Consider the following 24,629-nt stretch of genomic DNA (forward strand, 5'->3'; position numbering starts at 1 on the left):
AGGCAGAGGTTGCACTGAGCCGAGATCGCGCCATTGCACTCTAGCCTGGGCAACAGAGGGAGACTCCGTCTCAAAAAAAAAAAAAAAAAAAGAAAGAAACCTCATATATTCTACAAAGCAAGTGATAAAAATCAAAATATGCCAATGGGCTGAGAGGAAAGGGAAACTAGTAGTATTAAAGCAAGTATTTAATGAACAAATAATGCTAAGGCAAAATTTTTGTTTGTTTTCGTTTTTTGGTTTTTGGGTTTTTTGTTTTTTTTTTTTTGAGACAGAGTCTCACTCTGTCGCCAAGGCTGGAGGGCAGTGGCACTGTGTCGGCTCACTGCAACCTCCATCTCCTGGGTTCAAGCAGTTCTCCTGTGCTAAGGCAAAGTTTTAAGGATTTTAAATAGTAAATATTAGAAGGGATACTGCTTAAAAATAAACAATCTGGATAGAGAAATGGTCTTCAGATTATTTTGATTGTACAATATGTAAAACAGTTTTGAAAACTTTAGGCATTCCTTTGAATATTATTAACTTGATTTCTGAAACTTTTCATCAAAAGATAAATTGTTTTGTAAATAAAAGGAAACATTAAACATGTTATAAGATGAAATAAGATGAAGACTGACTATAATTAGAGTAACTATTTCATGGTATAAGTTTATTTTAATAAAAGTTTTAACCACTTTATTGTATAGTTCATATCAAGTTTTTTAAATATATATTGAAACTTGGTGCTCTGGGAAAATAGGCCAGCTTCATTTGAAAGAACCAGTTCCTATCCTGTACTGCTTCAGTTATTCTGAATTCAGAACATTCCCACTCTGGCCAGTCCTCTCTTTAATAAAACATACAATACTCTGAATATTCTCAGTGATTAAAAAAAAAAAAAAAAAGACACACAGCAGACAAAAGAAGAGGGAGCAGGCAAACCAAGAGCCAAGGCAAATGTGTTAATCATTAGCAGGTTATCCCCAAACCAATATTTGGAAGTACCCCTTTGTTGACAACCAGAAAGTGTTTACACTTCAGGCATTGCACCAAAATAAAGTGTGGATGCCTTTCTTTTCTAAAGTGGAAGGAGGGATATTGTGGACATAGGCACATTATCAGGCAATTTTAAGAAGTAAGTTGAAATTGATAGAAATTGAGAAAGACTTTGGAAAGTGTTTGCCTGCCTCTACCACCAAAAAGTCCATGGAGAAAGAAAAGCAAAAGGTCCAAAAATGAAAGTCAGCAGAAACTAGAAAGATGGGCAACAAAGTTTTACCATACAGATAAATAGATGAGAGAGTCTTAGTAAAGAAAACACAACAAATTGAGAACAATCACTAAATAAAAACAAAATCGAAGGAAACTCTAAGACCACCAGCCAAAAAGCAAGGGAAAATGATTAACACCTTGGGACACCTTGGTGAAGAAATTCCAGGGTAAAGAGAATCCTATAGCACTAGCCTAAACATGGCTCTCCTACAAAAATTAGCTGACCAACTAGACTTCCTCATATTGGACATCAGAAGAGACTAGCAGGAAGTCAATACTGTTCTGAATAAGACAAATTGCAAAACAAAATTTCTGTTGCCAGCTAAGTTAATATTACAATGTATTAAGGCGCCACAGTGATCATGTAGAGTACTAAGAAAGAAATTCTTCATTATTCTGGGACTCAGAGTCTCATCCAAGTACTGCTTCAAAAGATACTCCATTGAAATGTTTTGAGATGAGGAAGGATAAAGGATGGACATGAAAAAACAAAACAAAAAACACTTCATTGTCCAGGGCTATACTAAGTGATCAAGAAGTGTCCAGTACTCAAAATTAAGGAGGCACTCACTCTTATGTGCTAATTCTATTCTTCATGAGCCTGAAAAAGGACGCCTCCTTAAATATTGCTCCCTGGGCACTTCACTTGCCTCACCTTGGTTTCAGTCCTCAAATTATGTTCAAATAACAGTGGCAAGTATAATACCCAATAGAATGCAAATGCTATAACTCTTGTATGGAAACTACTCAATGCAAAATTAATACATTAACTGCAAAACGTCAGAGCAAAATTTCCAGAGAGCAGTAATGAAACCAAGAGTGAGGTGACAGGATACCTCAGTGTATCTGTTTTCTTATTATATGTAAGGAGAGAGACATGGCTGGGCATGGTGGCTTATGTCTCATCCCAGCATTTTGAGAGGCCAAGGCAGGAGGATCCCTTGAAGCCAGGAGTTTCAGACTAACCTGAACAACACAGCAAGATCCCTGTATCTACAAAAAAAAAAAAAAGCTGAGAGTCAACAGCTGCTTTTTTACTATATAGGTTATTAACTTGAGAAATAAAACATTAAAAGAACAATGAATTTGGGAGCACACCACAGCAAAATGTAATCTGCCCACAAAAGTGGACTTAGAGGAGAAATTTTCCTCTAAGCTTTAACCTGTTTCATAATTAAATACAAATGAATGAAAAATAAATAAAGTATCCAAAACAAAATTTATATGAAGTAAAGCAAAGGGAAATAGGACATAAGCTTGATAAAAGATAAAGCTAATAGATTATAAAATAAAAAGACAGCCAGGAGCAGTGGCTCAAGCTTGTAATCCCAGCACTTTGTGAGGCCGAGATGGGCGGATCATGAGGTCAGGAGATCGAGACCATCCTGGCTAACACGGTGAAACCCCATCTCTACTAAAAAAATACAAAAAACTAGCCGGGCATGGTGGCGGGCGCCTGTAGTCCCAGCTACTCGGGAGGCTAAGGCAGGAGAATGGCGTAAACCAGGGAGGCGGAGCTTGCAGTGAGCTGAGATCGGGCGAAGGCAGGTGGATCATCTGAGGTCAGGAGTTTGAGACCAGCCTGGCCAACATGGCGAAACCCCGTCTCTACTAAAAATACAAAAATTAGCCAGGCATGGTGGTACATGACTGTAATTCCAGCTACTCGGGAGTCTGAGGCAGGAGAATCACTTCAATCCGGGAGGCAGAGGTTGCAGTGAGCTGAGATCAAGCCACTGCACTCCAGCCTGGGTGACAGAGCAAGACTCTGTCTCAAAAATAAATAAATAAATAAATAAATAAATAACAAGTTATTATTAATTAGTAAATGACTAAGTAGTCTAATGAAGGAGAAAGAAAGCACACATGCAATTGGGTTAGAAGTACAAAGAAGCTAAAACCTCAGATATAGATAAAATGAATATATTAGTAAAAAGTTAGTCTGATAAAACAGTTGAAAATTTTGCAAATATACTGTAAATAGTGTGTAAAATAGATGATCCTCCAAGATAACATAAATGGTCAAAATTGATCAAAGAAAAACACAGAACCCCTTAAAAGACCAATAACTGAAGGAAATTGAGAAAGTTATCAAATAAGTCTCCTCAAAATGGCTTTCAGCCTGCATAATTTTTACAAACCAATGCTTTCAAGCTTTCAAATAACAATAGCAATTATAAAAATTCCATTCTAGTCAATCTTTTTCAGAGTAATGAGGAAAAAGGAAAGTTCTCCTTTCTTATTTTTGAAATCAGCATAAGCTGCATATCCAGACACAAAAAAGATACACAAAATACATGTGTGCATACAAAGCCAATCTCATATATCATCAGTACATCAGCCAAAGTCCTAAATAAACTATTAGTGAATCAAATTCTGTTGTACATCAAAAGAATATTCAAGGGAAAGCTCAACATTAAGAAATACATTAATATAATTCACAATATTTAACAGTCAAGGAGAAAAAGCAGGTCATCTCATGATTAGATAGATGACAATAGGTTATTTGAGAAAAGTGAATTAATTTTCATGACTATTAATGTTAGAAACAATCCTTTAGGGATGGGGAGGGGAGATGAGTTAGAAATGTTTCCTACCAGTTCACAATTGCATCTATTCTGAAGCCATTAGGAATGTGAATGGTAACTCTTCCTCAAACCATCACATGAGGAAAGAATACCCTGAAAGTCTGACACACCAAAGTCATCTGTCAGGAATCAGTCAGAGAACCTGCTGGGAATATCTAGGCATGCTGAGTCATCATTGTTCTTACCACCCGTGGCAACTGATGCAATTGGAAGCAACTGATGCTTTCAGGGTCATGGTTTCTTCGAAGCCTGCGCTCATTAATTTTGCTGTTTGAGAACTTGCAGTTTGATCCAAAAGCTGACAGCATCAATTATCCCATTGCCTTCCTTCCTGCTCTGATACTGGAAGTTCCAAGAAAAGAGAAGGTGGAAGAGGACCAAGAAGAACATGAAAGCAGAGGACCAGGGGCCGGACACGGTGGCTCACGCCTGTAATCCCAGCACTTTGGGAGGCCGAGGCAGGCGGATCAGTAGGTCAGGAGATCGAGACCATCCTGGCTAACATGGTGAAATCCCGTCTCTACTAAAAAATACAAAAAATTAGCCGGGGGCGGCGGCGTGCGCCTGTAGTTGCAGCTACTTGGGAGACTGAGGCAGGAGAATGGCGTGAACCTGGGAGGCGAAGCTTGCAGTGAGCCAAGATTAAGCCACTGCACTCCAGCATGGGCAACAGAGCAAGACTCTGTCTCAAAAAAAAAAAAAAAAAAAAAAAAAAAAGCAGAGGACCAAGACCCCTTCCCAACTGCTCCATAGGTCAAAACGAAGTCAAACAGAGCAGAAGCTCTCAAAAGGATGATACTTTGAATTTGCTTTCTGTTTTATTTTCTACATATATAAAAGTGCACAAATCATAAATGTACAATATTCACCAAGTAAACACACCTCCAAGTCAAGAAATAAAATATTTCTAGTACTCCAGGAGCACTTCTTAAGTACCATCCATCCAGCCACAACCCCCATCCTCACCCAAGGGAAATCACTCACTGATTTTTAACAGGACAGTTTGGTTGTAGCTGTTTTTAAAAACTATTTTATAAACCTTTAAAAGAATGTACCTTTTGTCTTCCTTCAATCAATATCGTGTTTATGAGACCCATTCGTCTATTATGTATTAGGGTCTGTTAATTCTCATTGCTATATAAATAGACCGTGGCTTATTTACTCATTCTTCTCTTAACAGACAACTTCCTGTTTGGGCTATTACAGATAGTGCTCCTATGAACATTGTTGTGCATGTTTTATGGATGTATATGTGCATTTCTAAGTAAAACGTCTGAGTCACTGGAATTGTACATTTAACTTTAGGAGATATTGCTGAGCAGCTTTCCAAAGTTCACATTCGTAGCATATGAAAGTTCCAGTTGCTCCACACGCTTGGCAACATTTTGTCTTCTATCGTCTTTCATTTTATCCATTATGTTAATTTTATAGTGGTATTTCATTGTAGTTTTGATTTTCATTTCTGTAATGACTAATGAAGTTGAACATCTTTTTATATATTAAGGAGCCACTTGCATTTTCTCTTTTACGAAGTCCCTGTTCAAGTCATTGGCCCATTTTTTAGTTGGGTTGTCTGCCCCCCACCTTTCTTTGGTCTTTTTTTCTCTTTTTTCTGTACATAATTTGACTACCTATTATATTCTGTCTTTCTTTTTTCTTCTACTTCTTCTTTTGGCTTTCTGAAAACCCCCCTTTCTCTTTATATTGTCAATACCATGAAGGCAAAACCAATGTTCTCATCTTAGTATCATTCTCAGGGCCTGACACTGTTTTTCTGAAAAATCTGCTCAAAAATACACGTTGATTTGCATTAGGAGATTCTCTTCATCTGCTGAATTAGCCCAAAGTTCTTGTCCTAGCAGTTTTTAAATAGGATTTAAAATATGGTGAGAACCTCCTCTCTAGACATGTGGCAAAACCAGATTCAGCTCTGTGTGAGGAGACAACCTAAAGGATATGTTTTAAGTGTTAGGAGCCAAATTATCTCCTGTTAGAGTTGATGCTGCCTGAGTATCTTGGGAAAGTAAGAAAAATATGAAGAAGGTTAAATTATCTTTTTCTACCCTCAAAAAGAACTTCTCTTGCATGTGATACATTTCTATGCCTTGTACGCGATACATTTCTATGCCTTTTCTCATCTTGTTATATCTTCAATATTTTTCTCCCCCATATAAATTGTCATTTCACTTGAAACTGTCTCTGTCATCTCCCTCCAATTTTCATCATATGGTCTAAACTATATTGCTATCCCTTCTGGAAGTATCTACATTGCCTTCCTTTACATCCATTCTTCTCACAATACAAGCTTTCCAATTCTATCTTCTCTGTCCTTGATTTATAAGTTAACCTCATTTATTTAATCTTTTCTTGATCGTTTTCTCATCATTAATCTCTTGCAATTGGGCTAGGATAAATATCTGCTTAATCTGATGGAAATATCTGAATCTAAATAATTTGAAAATGGTCTATTTTATTTTAGCATGTAAATTTTAATAGAATTTAACTACATAAATAAACGTCCATGTTTTACAATGTATAAAAAATAATAAAAACTTTAATTCTGGGGATTATAGCTTTACAGTTCTGATGGGTGCTGAGATCTGTAACATATGGTTACAATTCTGAGCAGCTCTTCTCTGTATCCAATAACCTGCCCCACTGTGAAGATATTTATCAGTGATCATTTTCACATGAATTTTTATTTATTTAGTACTTTCCAATGAGGAAAATTCAAAGGCCACATGGATTTTCAAGTTTGTCCAGCTGTTGTCAACCCCAGGTACATGCTAGAAACCTCTAAGGAGTATCTAAAAATTAGTGGTATCTGGGTTCCACTCCAGACCAATTCATTCAGAATCTCTGGAGTGAGTCCCAGGCATCAGTATCTTATAAAGGCTCCCCAGGGAAGACTAACACACAGCGAGAGTTAAGAACTGCTGAGTCTATGGTCAAGAATATGAAGATAAGTAAAAAATGTTTAAAAAGTTCATGCTCAGTACTGCATTTAAGTTTGTAACTTTATGTCCTCAGAGGCGGGTGAGGGTCCTCTCTTTGGCCCAGTCTTGAAGTTCTGCTTGCCCAAATGTGACGTAAAAGACCAGGCCAAACATGTTGACTGCAGCAGACAGGAAAAAGACATTCCTCCAACCAGACTCAAAATCCTAGAGGTAAAAAACACAGAAAAATGATCAATCTCACAAGCTCCTTCTACACCAGTTCTAGAAGCCCTCCAAGTTGTGTATTGCAATGTTGATCACAAGGAATATAATGAACAATGTGCAGTAGCTACTTAAGAAAGTTTATGAAACTATTGGAAACAAAATGGCCAAAATGCACATCGGGTTCTGAGTTGAGATGGTTATTCCTTTAAATAAAAATAAAATACACTAATGTTTTTCTGAAAATTTGGATTTCAATGTATAATATTACTGATTTAAAATTATGCCTAAAATGGCACCATGGCATCGTGTTTGTGTCTTCTCTGTTTTTTTATTTTGGTTTGGTTTGGTTTGGTTTGGTTTTGGCTGTTGACATCTATCACTACAACCCATCCCAATTCAACACGAGTTCTATTTGGTCTTCTGTGTGACCCTCCTCAGAAAGCCCTACTAAGTAATTTCCAGCATTATAGTCATTATATGGATTCCTAGCAGTTTAGTCAAATATTAACCTGGCAACTTGATCACATAGAAATACAGTAAAAATAAAACTTCTCTTTGTAAGTTGGTTCTCGTCAGTCCTTCCATCCCTGACTGGGTCTGTCTTTTCATCTTCCTCACGAGCCTGCATTTCCAAACACTGAGAAATCCTCCTTGCAATGTCTCACAGCCAATCTCTTTTCAGCCATTAAATTGTCTTTAAACAGGACTTGGGATACTTTGTTTCCCTTTTGTGATTTTTTTAAAAATTGGAATTAGTCTGAACATATTCTTCATGATCTTCTTATGCCCTTCTGTTTTCATCTCTTGCTATTCCTTGACATGTGTCATTCATTCTATTCATAACTAAGAATTGTTTCATGCTCATGTACCTCTAGGAAGCCATACATGCTGTCTTCTGCACCAGAACAGCTCATTTTAATCAATCTCATGTCTATTCATCTTGAGAAAATAAGCTTATATTTTTCTTTCCCTGGGAAATCTGACCTATCGGAGTCTGATTTAGAGGCTCATGTAAACAGAGTAATTGTGTTGCCATCCAGACCTTGTGAGCACTGTGTGTATCTACAACACCTAAAACAATACCTGCCACTTGAAGATGTTCAATAAACTGGCCCAACCTGACTGATGAGGAATCCAGTGGCAGTGGAAGAGATGATTCCTGCGATGAGCCCAAATCCTCTTGAGATTCCCATGAGGAAACTTGCATATCTGTGGAAAGATGATTTTATAAATGATTTTATATAGAAAGCCACCTACAGGTTCTACAGCAACTCAACTTTAACACAGTTCAGCTCTTATGGCAAAGTCATTTTGCTTAATGCAGTTTTTCATTCACCTAAAGACATTCAGGGCAATGTCTATTTGCCAAACCTGAAATTACCAACCTACGGAGTCAATAACCAGGGAGCAATGCAGTCTCTCTGGGAACTGAGTTTCTTTACCCTGGCAGCTCAGTGCAGAAGCCAGTTTGTGCAACGGGCAGGACACAGACTCCAAAGCCAAACTCCCTGGGTCCAAATCCTGGCTCTGCCTCTATGTGACCATAGTCACACCATTTAATCTCCTTGTGCCTCAGCCTTCTCCCTTATAAAATGGGGATAACAATAGGACCTACCTAATGTAACTGTGAGGATTAGATGTGTTGATACATGGCAAGTCTTGGCACAGGAGCTGGCTTACTATGACTGAATATATATGTGGTAGCTAATATGAACAACACCATGGAAACTTTTCTAAATCACATGTGTGGGCCTTTTCCCAGCATACACAGTTCAATCTCTGTTAGGGAACCTTGGGAAGCTTTTTATCAAAATGATTACTGGCCAAGGCTGGAAATTGGTGTTCTAAAAATGCCACATTTGTTGTTCTAAAAATGGCCATAGACAAACATTTGTAGTTATTTGTCTCTCTGCCATTAGTGCATGTCAGTAACATTAAAGAGTTTCACGGTGACTACTAAGGTCTAACACCTCTGGAGGGGTCTGGAGGAGGGGAAAAAACAGGTAGAGCTCTTACCTGGGCGCGATATCTAAGGTGTTGATGATAAACCCTGAGTCACATAGGTTACTGGTCCCAGGAATAAGTATCAGCAAAATAATGGTTATCACGTAACTGGATGCCACAAAGGGCAGGGCCACAGCACATATTGATGGAAGGAGGAGCCCTGGGCAATGAGGACATGCTGTCAGGGAACCCTCTGAGACCATGTGCAGAAAAGGAATTGGTTAAATGAGCCCACACGCTTATCCTTACCAAGAGATGAGAAGAGCTTTCGCACAGTGATCAATCTGAGAAGATTTCTGGACAAAAGGAAATCTGCCAGCTGACCTCCTAGAATTGTACAGCTTGCAGCAGCAATAAAAGGCAGAGAGGACAGAACTCCACTCTGAAGGAAGGAAATTTATACAGAGTAGTTACAGAGATATGTTAGCACCAAAATTTATCAGTTACACAGACCAGCCATTAACTTACTCCCATGATATTGTGGGTTGTTTGGGGGAAAATTAGCATCATTTTTTACACTAGACGAACACTGTCTCAGATAAGAGGGCCAGAAGCTGCATCACTCTGGGCTCCAGAGAAAAGCAATATTGATTTCTTGGTTGTTTTTTATTTTTGAGATGGAGTCTCACTTTGGTGCCCAGGCTGAAGTGCAGTGGCACGATCTTGGCTCACTGCAACCTCCACCTACCGGGTTCAAGCGATTCTCCTGTCTCAGCCTCCTGAATAGCTGTGATTACAGGCGCCTGCCACCATGCCTGGCTAATTTTTGTATTTTTAGTAGAGATGGGGTTTCACCATATTGGTCAGGCTGGTCTTGAACTCCTGACCTCATAATCCGTCTGCCTCAACCTCCCAAGGTGCTCGGATTACAGGCATGAGCCACTGTACCCAGCCCAACAATATTAATTTCTAAAAGAAACTTTGGAATCAGCTGGTGTGTTAGTATAGCATAGTGGTTAAGAATACCGATGCTACAGCAGCTCTACCACTTAGTATTGTGCAACCTGAGGCAAATTATCTCACCTCTAAGTGTCCTGTTTCCACATCTGTGAAAAGGGAATTATAACAACACCTCTCTCAAGGTCATTGTGAAGGTTAAATTAATGGTTATATGTAAAGCCAGAATGTAATAGGTAACACAGAACTCTTTCTCCTTATTACCATTATCGTTTTCATAGAAGTATAGGAAGTAAACTCACATCTCTGATGTTAACATGGAGCAGAGTACTGATGTACGTTGGTAGGTATGTTAGGATGATGGTGCACAACCAGAAATGGCTGAAAAAACCCAGGAAAATGGCCCAAAGTGGTAGGCATGTGACCATCGCCTTTATGGGGACAGCACGTCTAGGAGAACTGGGCTAAAAAGAAATATCTAATCAGCATGAGTATTAGAGCAGCCAAGATGGTGCCTCTCGGAGGAGATCCACACCCTGCCCTAGAGACCTCTGCATGGGCCACAGGTACAAGGTGTGCACTGTACCTGTTGAACCAGTGAGGACACGATGTGTTCCTTTTCCCTAACACTTATGCATGGGTGATGCGTGGGGTCATCATAAATCACTGTGAACCATAGGAGACAGCAGACACAGCCAGTGCTACCTGGGAAGAAGGTATAAAATTAGTTTTTAGGTAGATTTGTTTACTAGGGGAAGGGAGTTTCCTTGCACACTAATCAATTAATGCTTATTCTACCATAAAGACCTAAATGTTCCCATTCTTTCTTTCAATCCTTCTACAAACCTGTTAAAGCTTTTAAGATACTATGTCTCAATTAGAAAGCCACCTTTTGTCAATGTCAGAGCCCTCTGGAGATAACATGAGCATGGCATTGTATAGCTGATTAACTACTTTAAAGCCTCCAATGATTATAGTGTTATGTATTTTGAGCAGCAACTTCTTAATGCACACATAAATTGTCTTGTGGAAGATCTGAATAGTCAGGATTGCAGTCACACATACTCGAAACCACCTTCCATGAAATCATGTGGCAGGAAAAAATTTCCAATGCACTTACAAGAGACAGTGTTATTTGTATTCAAGCCATACATCCATTATGGATTCCCAAAAGAAATATTTCTGTACAATACCTGGTTAACATGCACAAACCAAAATAATTAACACCATTAATGAGAAAGCCATTCAGACCAGGACTATATTTAGTGATACCATTTGGCTATAACAACAAAATCAAGTGTAGAAAATTGTCTTATTATTGGAATTTGTTATTTGAAGAACATTCTATGTTAAAAGATTCTGAGGACTAGTTTTCTTTAAATTCCCTCTATTTACTGGATTCATTGATTCTTTTATTTTAAAGCTAAAAATCAGGCACTATCATGACACCCAAGTGATGAAAACATTATAGAATGGATTCCTTGCCTCAAGCATTTCACAGTTTAGTGGAAAGAAAAGGAGAAATAAATAATTACACACCAACATAACCTAGAGAGGAAATATCGTATATGAAAGAATGCCAGACTCTGATAGAGTAAGCCCTGGAAAGGCCCATGGGGAAGGGCACATTTGAATTGAGCTTTGCAAGATGAACTTGGTAGAGAATAGGTGAATGGCATCTTGGGCAAAAATAATAATTATAATGAAATATGAAGACACATTGAAGATGTACTTCACTATCTTTGACATCTTAACTGCATGTAACAGGCACTTTAGATGTGGTGGTAGAGATTCTGCAGAAGATGCTTAATATGGAAGCACAAGACTGCATCACAAGTCAGTGCCATGTGAATAGTCAACTCCTCTATCCTGTGCATGTGGCTTCCCAGAACCACCAGGAAGGTGTTAATCAAGTTGTGTGACTAGATTAAAAATGATACCAACTGTTGACATTTGTTATCATCTTCCATTTGATAAAGGACATTTTCTTTCATATAGGAAGAATGTGGGTGATGTAGGTGTCAAAACGGATGCTCAGGAAATGGAGGCATTAGAATTTAAGAGAAAGTGACTCACCAAAGATGTAGAAGATAAAAGGCCAGCCTAAGGCCTGTGAGATTAGTCCCCCCACACAGAGGATGATGAAGGATCCAAATGCTGACCCTAAAGGGAAGAGGGAGAAAAACACTTATGAAAATAGCAAAGGCTGAGACTTCATGGCCTCTCTAAACATTGTGCCAACAGTGAGGTGGCAGGCTTAGAATTATTGGGCAATGAGAGTAATTATTTCTGTTCACAGATTTTCCACAATAAAGTAATATGATATAATTAAAATTAATAAATAATAGTAACACACCCTCTGATTCTTCAATGACTCCTCAACACCAACGTGACCAAATCTAAATCCCTTAGTTTGTCACAGCAACTCTCTGCTATCATAGCCCATTAGTATTTTCTTGTGATTACAGTTGCATTCTTGTATGATCTAATATGAGGCTGGGGGCAGGAAATGAAAGACTTACAAAATTCAGTAAGATACAGCCCCTGCCCTCAAAGAGCTTCTGGTCCAATTGGAGAGAAAAATGTGAATAAAATTGATTGTCACTAGTGAAATGCCATGTAGGCTTTAGAGTCTACATTTAAAAAAAAACCAAGAAACATAATTCACAGAGACCCATAGTAAGAAATGCATTTTACAGGGTATCATAACACACACACCAATATACATAAACACTTGTACACACAACTACACACATATGCCTCAGACAATGGTTTCATGAATCAATATTTAACTTTACCATGTCCAATGCACTCCAACAATTTCTATTCTATTCTATTCTATTCTATTCTATTCTATTCTATTCATTTTTTAAAATAATGATTTTAACACACTCAATGGATTTTATGACTCACTAATGGGTTCCAACCTGTAATGTGGAAAAAAAAAAAGGTGTAAAATATAAATATGATAATAAAACTACACTGTGCATGGATGTAATAATAATAATTGACAATAATTATAAGATTTAGGAAGTTTTTACATAAGCTACACAATAGGATAGATAGAATTTTGGCACAAGGAGCAGGGGCAAAGAACTTTCCAGGCATATAAACTAATGGGAGCAGAGCCAGAGGGAAGTGCAGTGCAGATCTGTATGGTGAGCAGCCAATGTCCGGTGCCACTAGAGCCATGCTTGCACAGAGGAGTTGAGTGGAATAAGGTTGGGGCCAGATGGCTGAGAACTTTTGTATCCATGCAATAAAGAGGTCAGTCTTTAGTCTGTAAACATGAAAGAACACATTGAAAATTATCAAGCAGGTGAGGAAAAATGCCTCATCTTTCCTTTAGCAAGATAACTTGGTTTTGGTGGAAAGAAAGTTGAAAGAAACCAGTCTAGAAGAGAGAGAGATCAGCAGATAGAAATATCAGCAGATATTTGCAAATAGAGGAGGTGGGGACAACTGTGATGGAAGGAAGCAAGAAAGCAGGAGGGTTACTTGAGGTAAAAGTCTGCAGGATGCAGCTGTGTAGTGGACCTAGGAGTGAGAAGCTTGATGGAATCTTAGTTCTGCTCTTCGAGTATATACTGTCAGCATGACGGGCTGGGAAGAATAGCAATGATAAAGTTGTAGAGGCCTTAGTAGGATCACATACCATGGAAAGGCAGTCTAGCATAGTGATTGAGAGTGTCTGCTCTGGGGCTAAAATTTGCACTGGCTTAAATCTCAGACCTACCACCTGCTGGCTATTTGTATTTGGGCAATTTTCTTAATCTCCACCTTCCTTAACTCCCTTCTCTATAAAATAAGAATTTAAAATAGTACTTACATGAAAGGGTTGTTGTGAGAATTAATTAGCTCACAATAGAATAGTCAAAAGCTTAGAATAATACAGAAACTACAGAAACTCCAAACTCTTCTAGCCTCATTTCTCTCCTTACCACTTGGAGCTGTGGTAGCCTTAATTCTCACTGCAAAATCATTGCTAAGATGGTGTATATATAGCTTACTTGATCTTTTTTCCATGTATGCAATTCTTAAAGGTTTAAACTTTTTCCTACAAGGCTTTTCTGACTACTAAGGCTTTTCTGAGCTGAATCCTAGCTCACAGTGGTTTCTTCTACTTCTAAGCCTCAATGTGTTTACTGTACAGATGCATCTTTCTTATTTGTGATGCAACCGTCTTATATTGTTGAATTTTTCCGTAGTACTTTTTCTCCCTCTTCCCTAAACTATTTGATTCATAGATGATAAGACACAGTAGGATAGAACAGATGACAAAGCTATGACCCATGTGTGCACACTTACCTGATCCTGCAATGGTGGTGAGCTTGCTTCGTTCAAGTGGAGGAGCCCACTTTGCCCAAATAGTAAACTGACCTGTCCATGCCATTCCCTGAAATGAAAATCGTTAAGACCTTTGATATTTTGTAGAATTCAGGAATCTGGATCCCACCCATAATGAGAAAGTATCTGGATACCTGGGCCATGCCCTGGACTGTCCGAACCACAATGACCAAAATCACTCCGAAGTCAGCAGCCAATGGTGTAAAGAGGGTGAGAAGGGAAGAGATCAGCAAACCAGCACCAAGCATTTTTTTTGCTCCAAATATCCCTGCTAAATATCCACTTGGGATCAGAGTCAGTATTATCCCATAGTTGATGGAGCTAAAGATGATACCCTGAGTTTCTGGGCTCCACTGATACACAGAGGCCTGGGGGAAAATAGGAAAACTCTTTGTCAAGAAGTCCTATTATGAAAATCTACTTTACAGCCAGAGTTGCTTGAGGTTGGTGAGACCCTACTATAAAACATCTATTTTTGTTTTTCTCTATATTCTTCCTACCTTCCCAAACAACCAATTATACCCCTAATTTGCTTTCTTAGAAGGAGAGAAAAACAGAAAAAATGAAGAGGTAAAGAAAATGATTATATAGATGAATAATAGGAAGAAGTAAATGGAAGAAAACAATGAGAGATATTTCATCTGTGAAAGTGCTTCCTCTATTTTGCTTCTAGTAAAAGTTGAGTAACATGTTGACTCTTATATCAAAGAATTTTTAAAACACACACACAAAGCTTTACTGAACTCTTAACCAAAATCAGTACCTAATTAAAAAGAAAAGTCAAGTTTGGGAATTATAGTCCACCCTAGCTGAACTGAGTTTCTAAAACATATATTACAAATGAATAAGATCACATTCTTCTGATATAACTCAATAAATAATTTGAATTATTTTAAAATAACTACCTAAAATACCTGAATAATTATATAAGTTATATTACCTGAATATTTACCTAAAAATAAATAGATTTTAAAATAAATAAAATAAATAAATAAATAAATAAAATAGATTTTAAAATAAAATAAAAAATAAATGCAATAAGGCCCCTAAATAACTGGCATCATGCTATAAAGTAGAGATCCAAAGGATATAAAATATGATATAAAATATTTTACCCACTCAAAAAAACAATAAATAATACAAGGTATGTGAATCATGTGAGAATCAAGATATGAGGATGAATATAAAGGAAAAAGCAACTTTGAGAGGAAAAAGAATAATTCAGGAAGGTCCCAGAAAGGAAGCAATATTTGAACTATCCCTTGAAAAATGACTATGATTTATAGAAAGTCAAAAAGGAAAATTTTATCTCATTGGAAAAATTTGCAAAAGTGAACTTGTAGCATTTGGAAGAAACTAACAGGGACTCTGGCTTGCTCAGAGCAAAAACTTTCCATGGGTCACTGATAGCAGATGTGAGTGTGCTGAGAAGTAGGTCCAAATTCCGGAGGAACACAGCATGCCCAGTGAACACTGTATGTTTGACAACTTGAAGGTATCCAAGATACTTGAATAGTGAATCTACTCAGTGTGGATATGTAGATGGGATAATGGAGGAAAGACTGGAGACAATAAATTTATGTACTCATTGTAAATAAGCTGGGTCCAATGTAATAAAATCATTAATCATGAATTATAGTGATGACATTGGAAATGTACAGTACAAGATAATTTAAAGGATAATTTTTTTAATTGGGTAAATTCATGGTTTCCATATAAATGTAAAATAAGCATACAGCAAAGATTTTATTTAACTCATTGATTAATGGAGGGAATAAATAAGATGTTATAACTGGTTCAAAGGAAAACTCAAAGAATCACGCGTAACACAAGCAGGAAGCAATGCTGAAATATACTTTAAATATACAGCAGAGCCCGGTGTAGTGGCTCACATCTGTAGCCCCAACACTTTGGGAGGCCAAGGCGGGTGGATCACCTGAGGTCAGGTGTTCGAGATCAGCCTAGTGAAACCTGTCTCTACTAAAAATACAAAAATTAGCCAGCAGTCATGGCACGCCCCCTTAGTCCCCGTTACTCAGGAGGCTGAGACAGGAAAATCACTTGAACCCAGGAGGTGGAGGCTGCAGTGAGCTGAAATCACGCCACTGCACTCCAGCCTGAATGACAGAGAAAGACTCTATCTCAAAAAATAAATAAACAAACAAACAGCAAAATTGGCTGATTTCAACTGGGAGGTGAGTGGAGAAAAGTTTTAACTGATTTTTCTCTTGGCAAAATTTATTTGCAAAGCTATGGACAAGAATTGTTTGCGTTTCTATTTGTTATATAGAATTTACAGGGTTATAAAATTGCTCAGAAACAGTAAACCAGGCAGAGAACTGGATAGGATTGAGTAACCTATAAGAATGTGCCCAGGTAATACCTAGTTTTTCATTGAAGACATCACATAAACTGTTCTATTTTTAAATTTTTCACTTTTTTTTTTTTTTTTTTTTTTTGAGATGGAGTCTCGCTCTGTCGCCCAGGCTGGAGTGCAGTGGCCAGATCTCAGCTCACTGCAAGCTCCGCCTCCCAGGTTCCTGCCATTCTCCTGCCTCAGCCTCCCCAGGAGCTGGGACTACAGGCGCCCACCACCTCGCCCGGCTAGGTTTTTGTATTTTTTAGTAGAGACGGGGTTTCACCGGGTTAGCCAGGATGATCTCGATCTCCTGACCTCGTGATCCGCCCGTCTCGGCCTCCCAAAGTGCTGGGATTACAGGCTTGAGCCACCGCGCCCGGCCAAAAATTTTCACATTTAATCCTACATTTCCCCCACCTTATAATCATAATAATCTCAATGAAATCTTATTTTTATCATAGAAGTAATCAATGTCTCAAAGAAAAATAGTTCCAGTCAGTTTTAGTTTGTCATTGGAAATGTATACTTCTATACTCCACAGAATCAAGATCTATGCCTTCCTTTCAAAGTTTTTTCCTCTCAACAAAGAGCCCTATTTTCTGTCATATTTACCTTTGTATCAAATTCCTTGATGGATATGCTGGAGTTATTGAGGGCGTCTGCAACAGGCCTCTCAGTGGAGGCATTAGTTAGAGCATGCTGCTGAGTGGTGTTCACCATGGCAATGATTGCAATGCTCAGACTCACACGCTGAGTTATCATGGTGAAGTTTGAGAAGTGCATGATAAGAGCCAGCCCATAGCGTAATGAACAGAAATCTGGACCTAGAGAACAACACACATGTATGCAATGAGCATCCTGACCGAGACCCCCTTCTTTTCCTTTCTCCCACAGCTAGATCTGATAGAACTTTGGATGATGTCATGAAATCTCATTGTCTTTTTTTTCACCAAAATAGCCAGCACTACAAACCCATTTTGTCAAATGATTTGGTTGGCTTCAAGACATTGAATATGGGATCTTATAACCAAGTAAAGCAAATATGGCTATCTTTCAAGGGGGTAGGAAGCAGATGATAAATAGAGAAAACCCAAATGTAAGGCATTTATGTCATATTGCTCCAAAACGAAGTGAATGGGGAAGACAGTGGCAGAGCCAGTCACATAACCGTCTCAGCATCAGTAAAATTCTCTGGGCTGTAAGTCAATAGTCCCATCTGTTATGCACATTGTTTATCACAAAGCTTGAGAGTTTATACATAATGAGCTGCCTTTGAATTAAGGTATTGCACATCCAAGGATTCTCTTTTAATACATTTGAGAGATAGTACTTTAAAAGAACACTTCGACTAATTCCCTAGTGTAATGTCTACTTGGAAATGTTTTTGCTGTGTGTCACTAGGCCCTGCCTTCACATATGCTCAACTTAAAAAAATAAAAATTGCGTGGGGTGCTGTAGTCCCAGCATTTTGGGAGGCTAGGGCAGGAGGATCACTTGAGGTCAGGAGTTCGAGACCAGCCTGGCCAACATGGTAAAACCCCATCTCTACTAAAAATACAAAAATTACCCAGGCATGGTGGTGCATGCCTGTAATCCCAGCTACTCGGGAGGCTGAGTAAGGATAATCACTTGAACCCAGGAGGCAGAGGTCGCAATGAGCCAAGATCATGTCACTGCACTCCAGCCTGGGTGACAGAACAAGACTCAGTCTCAAAAAAAAAAAAAAAAAAAATTAATGTGTAGAACTATTTTTACAAAGCTTGTAGGTGATGTGCTGCTGGAAGATATTCAATGTATTGAAAGGACAAATTTTTTCTTTAAAAGCATCCCCATAAAGTGGAACAACTACAGAGCAATATTGAAAGGGTTCCCATGTGCATGATAGATTGGATTTTTCCTGCTTATTTGAAGGAAAACACTAAAGCGAAACGAAGAGAAAACCTATGAAGACACAGATAAGAATATAATGGAAGAAATAATTTTTAATGGCCAAAAAAGCTCACAGATAAGAGTGGTGGTCTGGGAAATAATTATTTCCATTTTACTGGAGGTTTCCAAGCTCAGGAGAAAGAGCCAGCCGTTTGGCGAGAATATTATAGTAGGAATTAATACGTAGGTTGGTTTAAAATGAGTTTCCTGGGCCAGGCGTGGTGGCTCATGCCTGTAATCCCAGCACTTTCGGAGGCCGAGGCGGGTGGATCACGAGGTCAGGAGATCGAGACCATCCTGGCTAACACGGTGAAACTCCGTCTGTACTAAAAAACAAAAACTCAGCTGGGCATGGTGGTGCATGCCTGTAGTCCAAGCTACTCAGGAGGCTGAGGCATGAGAATCACTTGAACCCGAGAGGCAGAGGTTGCAGTGAGCTGAGATCACACCACTGCACTCCAGCCTGGGAGGCAGAGCAAGACTCTGTCAAAAAAGAAAAAAAAAGACTTTCCCAAAACTTATTCCACTCCCTAGATCCCAGGATGTATTGCTTATTTGGCTTAATTTCTGACGGATGACTTCACGGGTCTAAGGAAAAAGCAATAGGATTGGGGCTGGAGCTGGCTCCAATGTTACACTGGGAGTATCTTTACCAAGGGGCAGTGTGATGCAGGGATGTGTAAATGGGTTGGAATAAGCTTCAGCTTATTAACATAGCCTGCAAACAAGAGCAGTGGCTTTACCTTTCCTGGTGGCAGGCTTCCCGTCCATTTAGCTTCTGTGGGAAATGGTACCACGCTTTGTGGTGGAGTTTCCCTGTGCCCTGAATCTCTTACTACAACAGTCTTTTATCTATGGAGAGAACATAATCCAAAACATAATACACAAATAATTTCCCCTTGTTAATGTTGCCTCCTCTTAGCATCAGTAAAAGTTTTGACCCAACACAGCTCCATAACTTACATTTTATAGGGCACCACTGGTATGCTTTTGGTTACAGGATTGTTAAAAGGAAATCTGGCTATAAGTTCCAGCTGTGTGACCTAGAGTTAGTCATTTAAATTATCTAATCATTCATTTCCTCATCTGTTCAATGAAGATAAGGCTCCTTTCTGAGTGCAGCTGGAAGAATTAAATGAAAAATTGCATGTACTTTATTAAACCACACAGAAGCATGCAAAGGTGAGGAGTAGTATTGCTTGTAGCAGACCATAAGACAGGACAATTAAACTAAGCTCAAGAGCGAAGGAGTAAGGTTCCAGAACGGTCTTTCCTTTCATTCTGATGGTGTTTCTCTCCCCTCTGTACCACCAGAACAATGTTCCATGCGCCTTCGAACATGAAGGATGGCATTACATAACACTAATATGTATTACAATTAAAAGTTTAAAATGTTTATTCTCATATTTGCTACACATAATGTGGACACTTGATTGGACTGACAGTCTTCATGTCACCTAGAAAATTATAATGAACAGGGACTTCTTACTATAATTGTGAATAAATCCAGCTATTGTGACAGGCAAAGAGAATTCACAGCTCTAAATATGGACATGTTTAATTTCATATTTGTACACTAATCAAACTATCTTTGGGGATACATATATTTTGTTTATTTTAGGAAAAATCCATATCCTAAAAATATCATCATTTTTCCATTCTTTCCTAAATTGAAGCTTCTATGACTTTACTTTTTAAATTTTTTAAAATCCTTGAAGACATCTGAAGCTTCTATGACTTTAAAAACACATGTATCGGCTGGGTGCAGTGGCTCACACCTGTAATCCCAGTACTTTGGGAGACTGAGGTGGGTGGATCACTTGAGGTGAGGTGTTCGAGACCAGCCTGGTCAACATGGTGAAACCCCGTCTCTACTAAAAATACTAAAATTAGCTGGGTGTGGTGGCACATGCCTGCAGTCCCAGCTACTAAGGAGGCTGAGGCAGCATAATTTCTTGAACCCAAGAGGCAAAGGTTGCAGTGAGCCAAGATCGTGCCACTGCACTACAGCCTGAGGGACAGAGCAGGACTCCATCTCAAAACAAACAAACAAAAAACACATGTATCAAACCTATATTTTGTCATTCAAGGCTTTGCACTGCTTTTGCACACAAAACTTAAAAGACTTGTCCATACCTTTAAAGATATTCCTAATCTGTGACCTTAGGCTGAAGGATTATAAGGAAAGGCATAGATGAAAAATTTTGTCCAAAAATATCCTTTGTAGTATTACTCATGACCGCATAATGTTAGAGATAAATTAACCTAATAATGAGAGTCTGGCAAGTCAATTTGATAGATTATTGTGATGGAAGCTATTTTAAAATGTTTTCAACAATATTGAATTACATTAGAAAAATGCTAGTACTCTAGTGTACAAAGCAGGGTGCACTATGCATGTCCACATACAGGAATAGAAACTGATTCACACAAGTGCCGGTGATGACTATTTCTGGGTTACAAAACAGGATGGTTACTTCATTCTTTGTGATTTTCTATATTTACCAAGTGATTTTGTAAATAATTAGTAGATACTCATTTTATATTCAGAAGTAGCTAAATGTGTTTAAAAGAACAATAATTGGACTTCATCAGCATGGCAAGTATAGTTTTCTGCTTTCCAAGTATCTCTAGAATTCTGAGAATAATGTCTCTCCATCTAAATTTTGAATTTTGGGTGTTTGGGTTTTTGTTGTTGTTATTGTTTTGTACAATGGACCCAAATGGAGGCCCAATTGCTAGTAAGATCAGGTCAGCACCAGGATAGATACTGGTTGTTGCTTTGCTTTAGAAAGCCTTCAAGTCTTGCTAACATCTGGACATCAGGAGTTCAGCTCATTGCTCTACACTCAGATCCTAGCTGAAGTCACCTGTGGTCAAACCCAGAGTTTGGACCGTTTTCTATTTGATTTCACTTTTTATGCAAGATCCCATGGCTTGGCTGAAGGCAACTCTTTAAATGTACATGCAGCTGCAATTACTTACACTCCACTTAAAGCTTTCCCACCAACTTCTCCAATCTTATAAACACTGAAAGCTGAAAGAGACTCAGAGATCCTCTGGCCCAACTGTTCATTTTATTGATAAGAAAATTTGTGTACGGAAAATTTGAAAAGTTGCCTGAAACCACATGTTGCACAGAGCCAGCACCAGATCCCCTAATGCCCAGACTGCTGTTTGTTCTACCTATTAATACAACTTCCCCTTTATTTTCATAATATTTTAAGCACAAGCTTAAAACTCAATGGGATAGCTCCATTTTGAGGTATTATACAGGAGAATTTGTACATTTTAAATCAAGTTCCAATCATTTATTCTAGAAGGAAATTTGATGATGAAAAATCCCTTTAAGTTGAGCTTTGAATATTAAACATAAACACAACAAAACTACTTCTCCTTGCTCTTTATGTTACTGGAATTGTATCACAAACCCATCACTTCAGTTTTTCTTCCCATTCTCTCCTGCTGTCTAATGAGAAGGGATGAAAAGCCCTACTTAAGTTTTATGGTTTCAAATGCTACTTTGATTTTGTATCAATAGGTAATTTCAGTTCTTCATTTCCTATTTTCCTTTGCATGAGACAAATGCAGAAATCAGGCTAACATGCCAAACCATTCTAAACTGAAGTCTTTCATAGTAATGGGAAATATTTTTCCAAAATAAGCACAGAAGCTAATAAAATTATAGAGCCTGAACACTGGCATGGTTGATATGTAGTTAGAGACAGTGGAATAATTATTAGCCTATTTGCAAACAATTGAGAACATGTAACAGTGTCAGAACCCTTCCCTTTAAGGAGCTATACCTCTAAAAAAAAAAAAATTGTGAATTCTAGTGCCAAAGTTGTAAGTAGACACAGGAAACTGAATTGAAATTAAGTTAAAGGAAAATGTTATATTAAAAACAATTACTTGACACAGTATAGGTTGAATTTGAGAAAAAAATCAATAATGTACATATTATGGTATATGCATAAGTGAAAAAACAGGTTTTCCCCTTTTTTTAAGTCTAGAACTCATGATTTTATTATAATCGTTGTTAGATGGCTCTTAGATTCTCCTAATATCCAGCCTGTCTTGCATCATCTCTGTTAGCCCAGTGTCCTAGTTTACTCAGAGTAAATGTTACACCTAGATCAAAGAGCATGAACCTGCAGTTGGGAGGGTATTCAAGGACTGAATTCTGCTCTGCCATTCCCAAATTGAGTAAACCAGGTAAAGTTTCATAAACTCTCAGGACTTGCACTGTTTTATGGGAAGAATTGGGATAATGTTACTTCACTGAGCAGTTTGGAGTGAAAACAAAGCTATGAGACATGCCTCAAAATTGCCGGGCAAAAACACTAGGAAGTGAATATGGGTCTGAATATGGGTCAAAAAACTAGCCGGGCAAGGTGGCGGGCGCCTGTAGTCCCAGCTACTCGGGAGACTGAAGCAGGAGAATGGCGTGAACCCGGGAGGCGGAGCTTGCAGTGAGCTGAGATCCGGCCACTGCACTCCAGCCTGGGCGACAGAGCAAGACTCCGTCTCAAAAAAAAAAAAAAAAAAGAGACATGCCTCTAAATTGCAAAGTGTTAAACATTGTATAATATTCTAGATACTAGCAACAGCAATAATAATAAACAGTCACAATATTGGTAGTCTGGCCCTCTCAGATCCGTAAGTACAGGCCTACAGCAAATGAAATATATTTCTATAAAAGTGCCTTCGATTGGTTGTTAAATTGGTTTTAAATGCTACTTTTCAAAAGTGGATTCTTCTAGCCTGGAATCCACAAGATGAGTGGGGAGGGGTTCACCAGAAAACACAGGAAGAAGCAATTCCTTCAGTGTGAGAAAAACTGAGGGCCCTCTCATGAACTGCCTATCTTTCTGAGAAATTGGTGCTGACCACAATGTCCCTGGGTGCCTTTTCTTAGCTGTACAATGAAGGCAACAAGCTAGGTGATCTCTCCAAGCATACAATTTTCTTGCCTTCAGTCTTATTCATCTTTGGTCATGTTCTCTTTCCTTTTATTATTATTATCTAACTCTGTCACCCAGGCTGAAGTGCAGTGGCATGATCTCAGCTACTGCAACCTCTACCTCCCTGGTTCAAGCAATTCTCCTGCCTCAGCCTCCTGAATAGCTGGCACGTGCGCTAGGCACGCACGTAGGTGCACGCGCCATTACGCCCAGCTAATTTTTGTATTTTCAGTGGAGACATGGTTTCACCGTGTTGGCCAGGTTGGTCTCAAACTCCTGACCCCGAGTGATCTGCCCGCCTCAACCTCCCAAAGTGCTGGGATTACAGGCGTGAGCCACCGCACCCAGCCATGTTCTCCTTTTCCTGAGGGACTATTTCAAATTCATATAGAAGTCTGAAAAGACTCATTAGCCACAGTCCCAAACACAAATCTTGTCAGTTATGATCAGCATTTCATCCACAGCCAAACCCAGTCCAACTAATCACAGCATCACAGTTAATACTCACAGCGTCCTTGGAGAAATGACCATTGTCCACAGTGTCCATTGGTACCAGTGGCTTCTCAAGCCTTGCCCTAGGGTCTTGATTGAATCAGTTATCTTTTTCAGAAAGTCTCTTCATTTTGGAATTAGGCAATATTACCAGATGGAGATCCTTATGTTGCTGTTAGTGTCTTTTCTCTGACTTCTCCTAAAACTGTTCCCTCCCCTTAATGGACCTTTGGTAAGTTATTATCCTTCTACCCATAAAGAAGAAAAGCACTTACCTTCACCATTAAACCAGTATTTTAAGCCCTAGACTATAAGGCTAACTTGGAAAAGGAGGGAGTTTTCTGTCCCTTCTTCCCTTTCAAATACTTTTGCAGGGTTTTACAGGGATAAATAATGAGCCACCTGGCAGTCAGACAGCACCAGGTTTGGCCCCACTTTCTCAGAAAGCCTCGGTTGGGCTTTGCTGCTTAATTTTTAACTTCATTTTCAAGTTCTCACTGTTAGAGTATCTCAAAAGATGTCATTGCGTGTTTCTGCTTTGAACTGTGCATACAACCATTCAGTCAACAAGCCTTTTTTTCTGAAAGCAAGGGGGCATGGTGTGGAAGAAAGGGCAGGGCTCCTGAAATAAGAGATG

General features: G+C 38.7%; 1 protein-coding gene across 3 annotated transcripts; it reads right to left on the reverse strand.

The window, feature by feature from the left end:
* Window positions 1–5,689: 5,689 nt before the first annotated feature.
* Window positions 5,690–24,401, reverse strand: SLC17A2 (solute carrier family 17 member 2). Of its 3 annotated transcripts, XM_007973503.3 has the most exons (12): window positions 24,009–24,401; window positions 19,280–19,388; window positions 17,220–17,431; window positions 14,383–14,616; window positions 14,210–14,297; window positions 11,978–12,064; window positions 10,488–10,606; window positions 10,204–10,365; window positions 9,254–9,386; window positions 9,017–9,164; window positions 8,119–8,209; window positions 5,690–7,000 (listed from the first exon to the last, which is right to left on the reverse strand). In XM_007973503.3, the coding sequence occupies exons 2-12, from the start codon at window positions 19,305–19,307 to the stop codon at window positions 6,866–6,868; spliced, it is 1,437 nt and encodes a 478-aa protein (XP_007971694.2). In that variant the 5' UTR covers window positions 19,308–19,388; window positions 24,009–24,401; the 3' UTR covers window positions 5,690–6,865. The 3 variants fall into 3 exon arrangements, with proteins under 3 accessions (XP_007971694.2, XP_072862297.1, XP_037861713.2); XM_073006196.1 differs by lacking the exon at window positions 10,204–10,365 and having other exon boundaries at window positions 24,268–24,401; XM_038005785.2 differs by lacking the exon at window positions 10,204–10,365.
* Window positions 24,402–24,629: the final 228 nt, after the last annotated feature.

The sequence above is a fragment of the Chlorocebus sabaeus genome, chromosome 17 (genome assembly GCF_047675955.1).
Source record: "Chlorocebus sabaeus isolate Y175 chromosome 17, mChlSab1.0.hap1, whole genome shotgun sequence".
In the NCBI taxonomy this organism is placed as follows: Eukaryota; Metazoa; Chordata; class Mammalia; order Primates; family Cercopithecidae; genus Chlorocebus; species Chlorocebus sabaeus.

Coding starts and splice junctions, on each gene's coding strand:
- SLC17A2 (XM_007973503.3), bottom strand. CDS start 19,307: ATGGACGGGAAGCCTGCCACCAGGAAAG. Junction 14,617..17,219: donor TCAAGGAATTTGATACAAAG/GTAAATATGACA, acceptor ATTTTCCCCCAG/GCCTCTGTGTATCAGTGGAG. Junction 10,366..10,487: donor TGTCCTCACTGGTTCAACAG/GTACAGTGCACA, acceptor ATTTCTTTTTAG/CCCAGTTCTCCTAGACGTGC.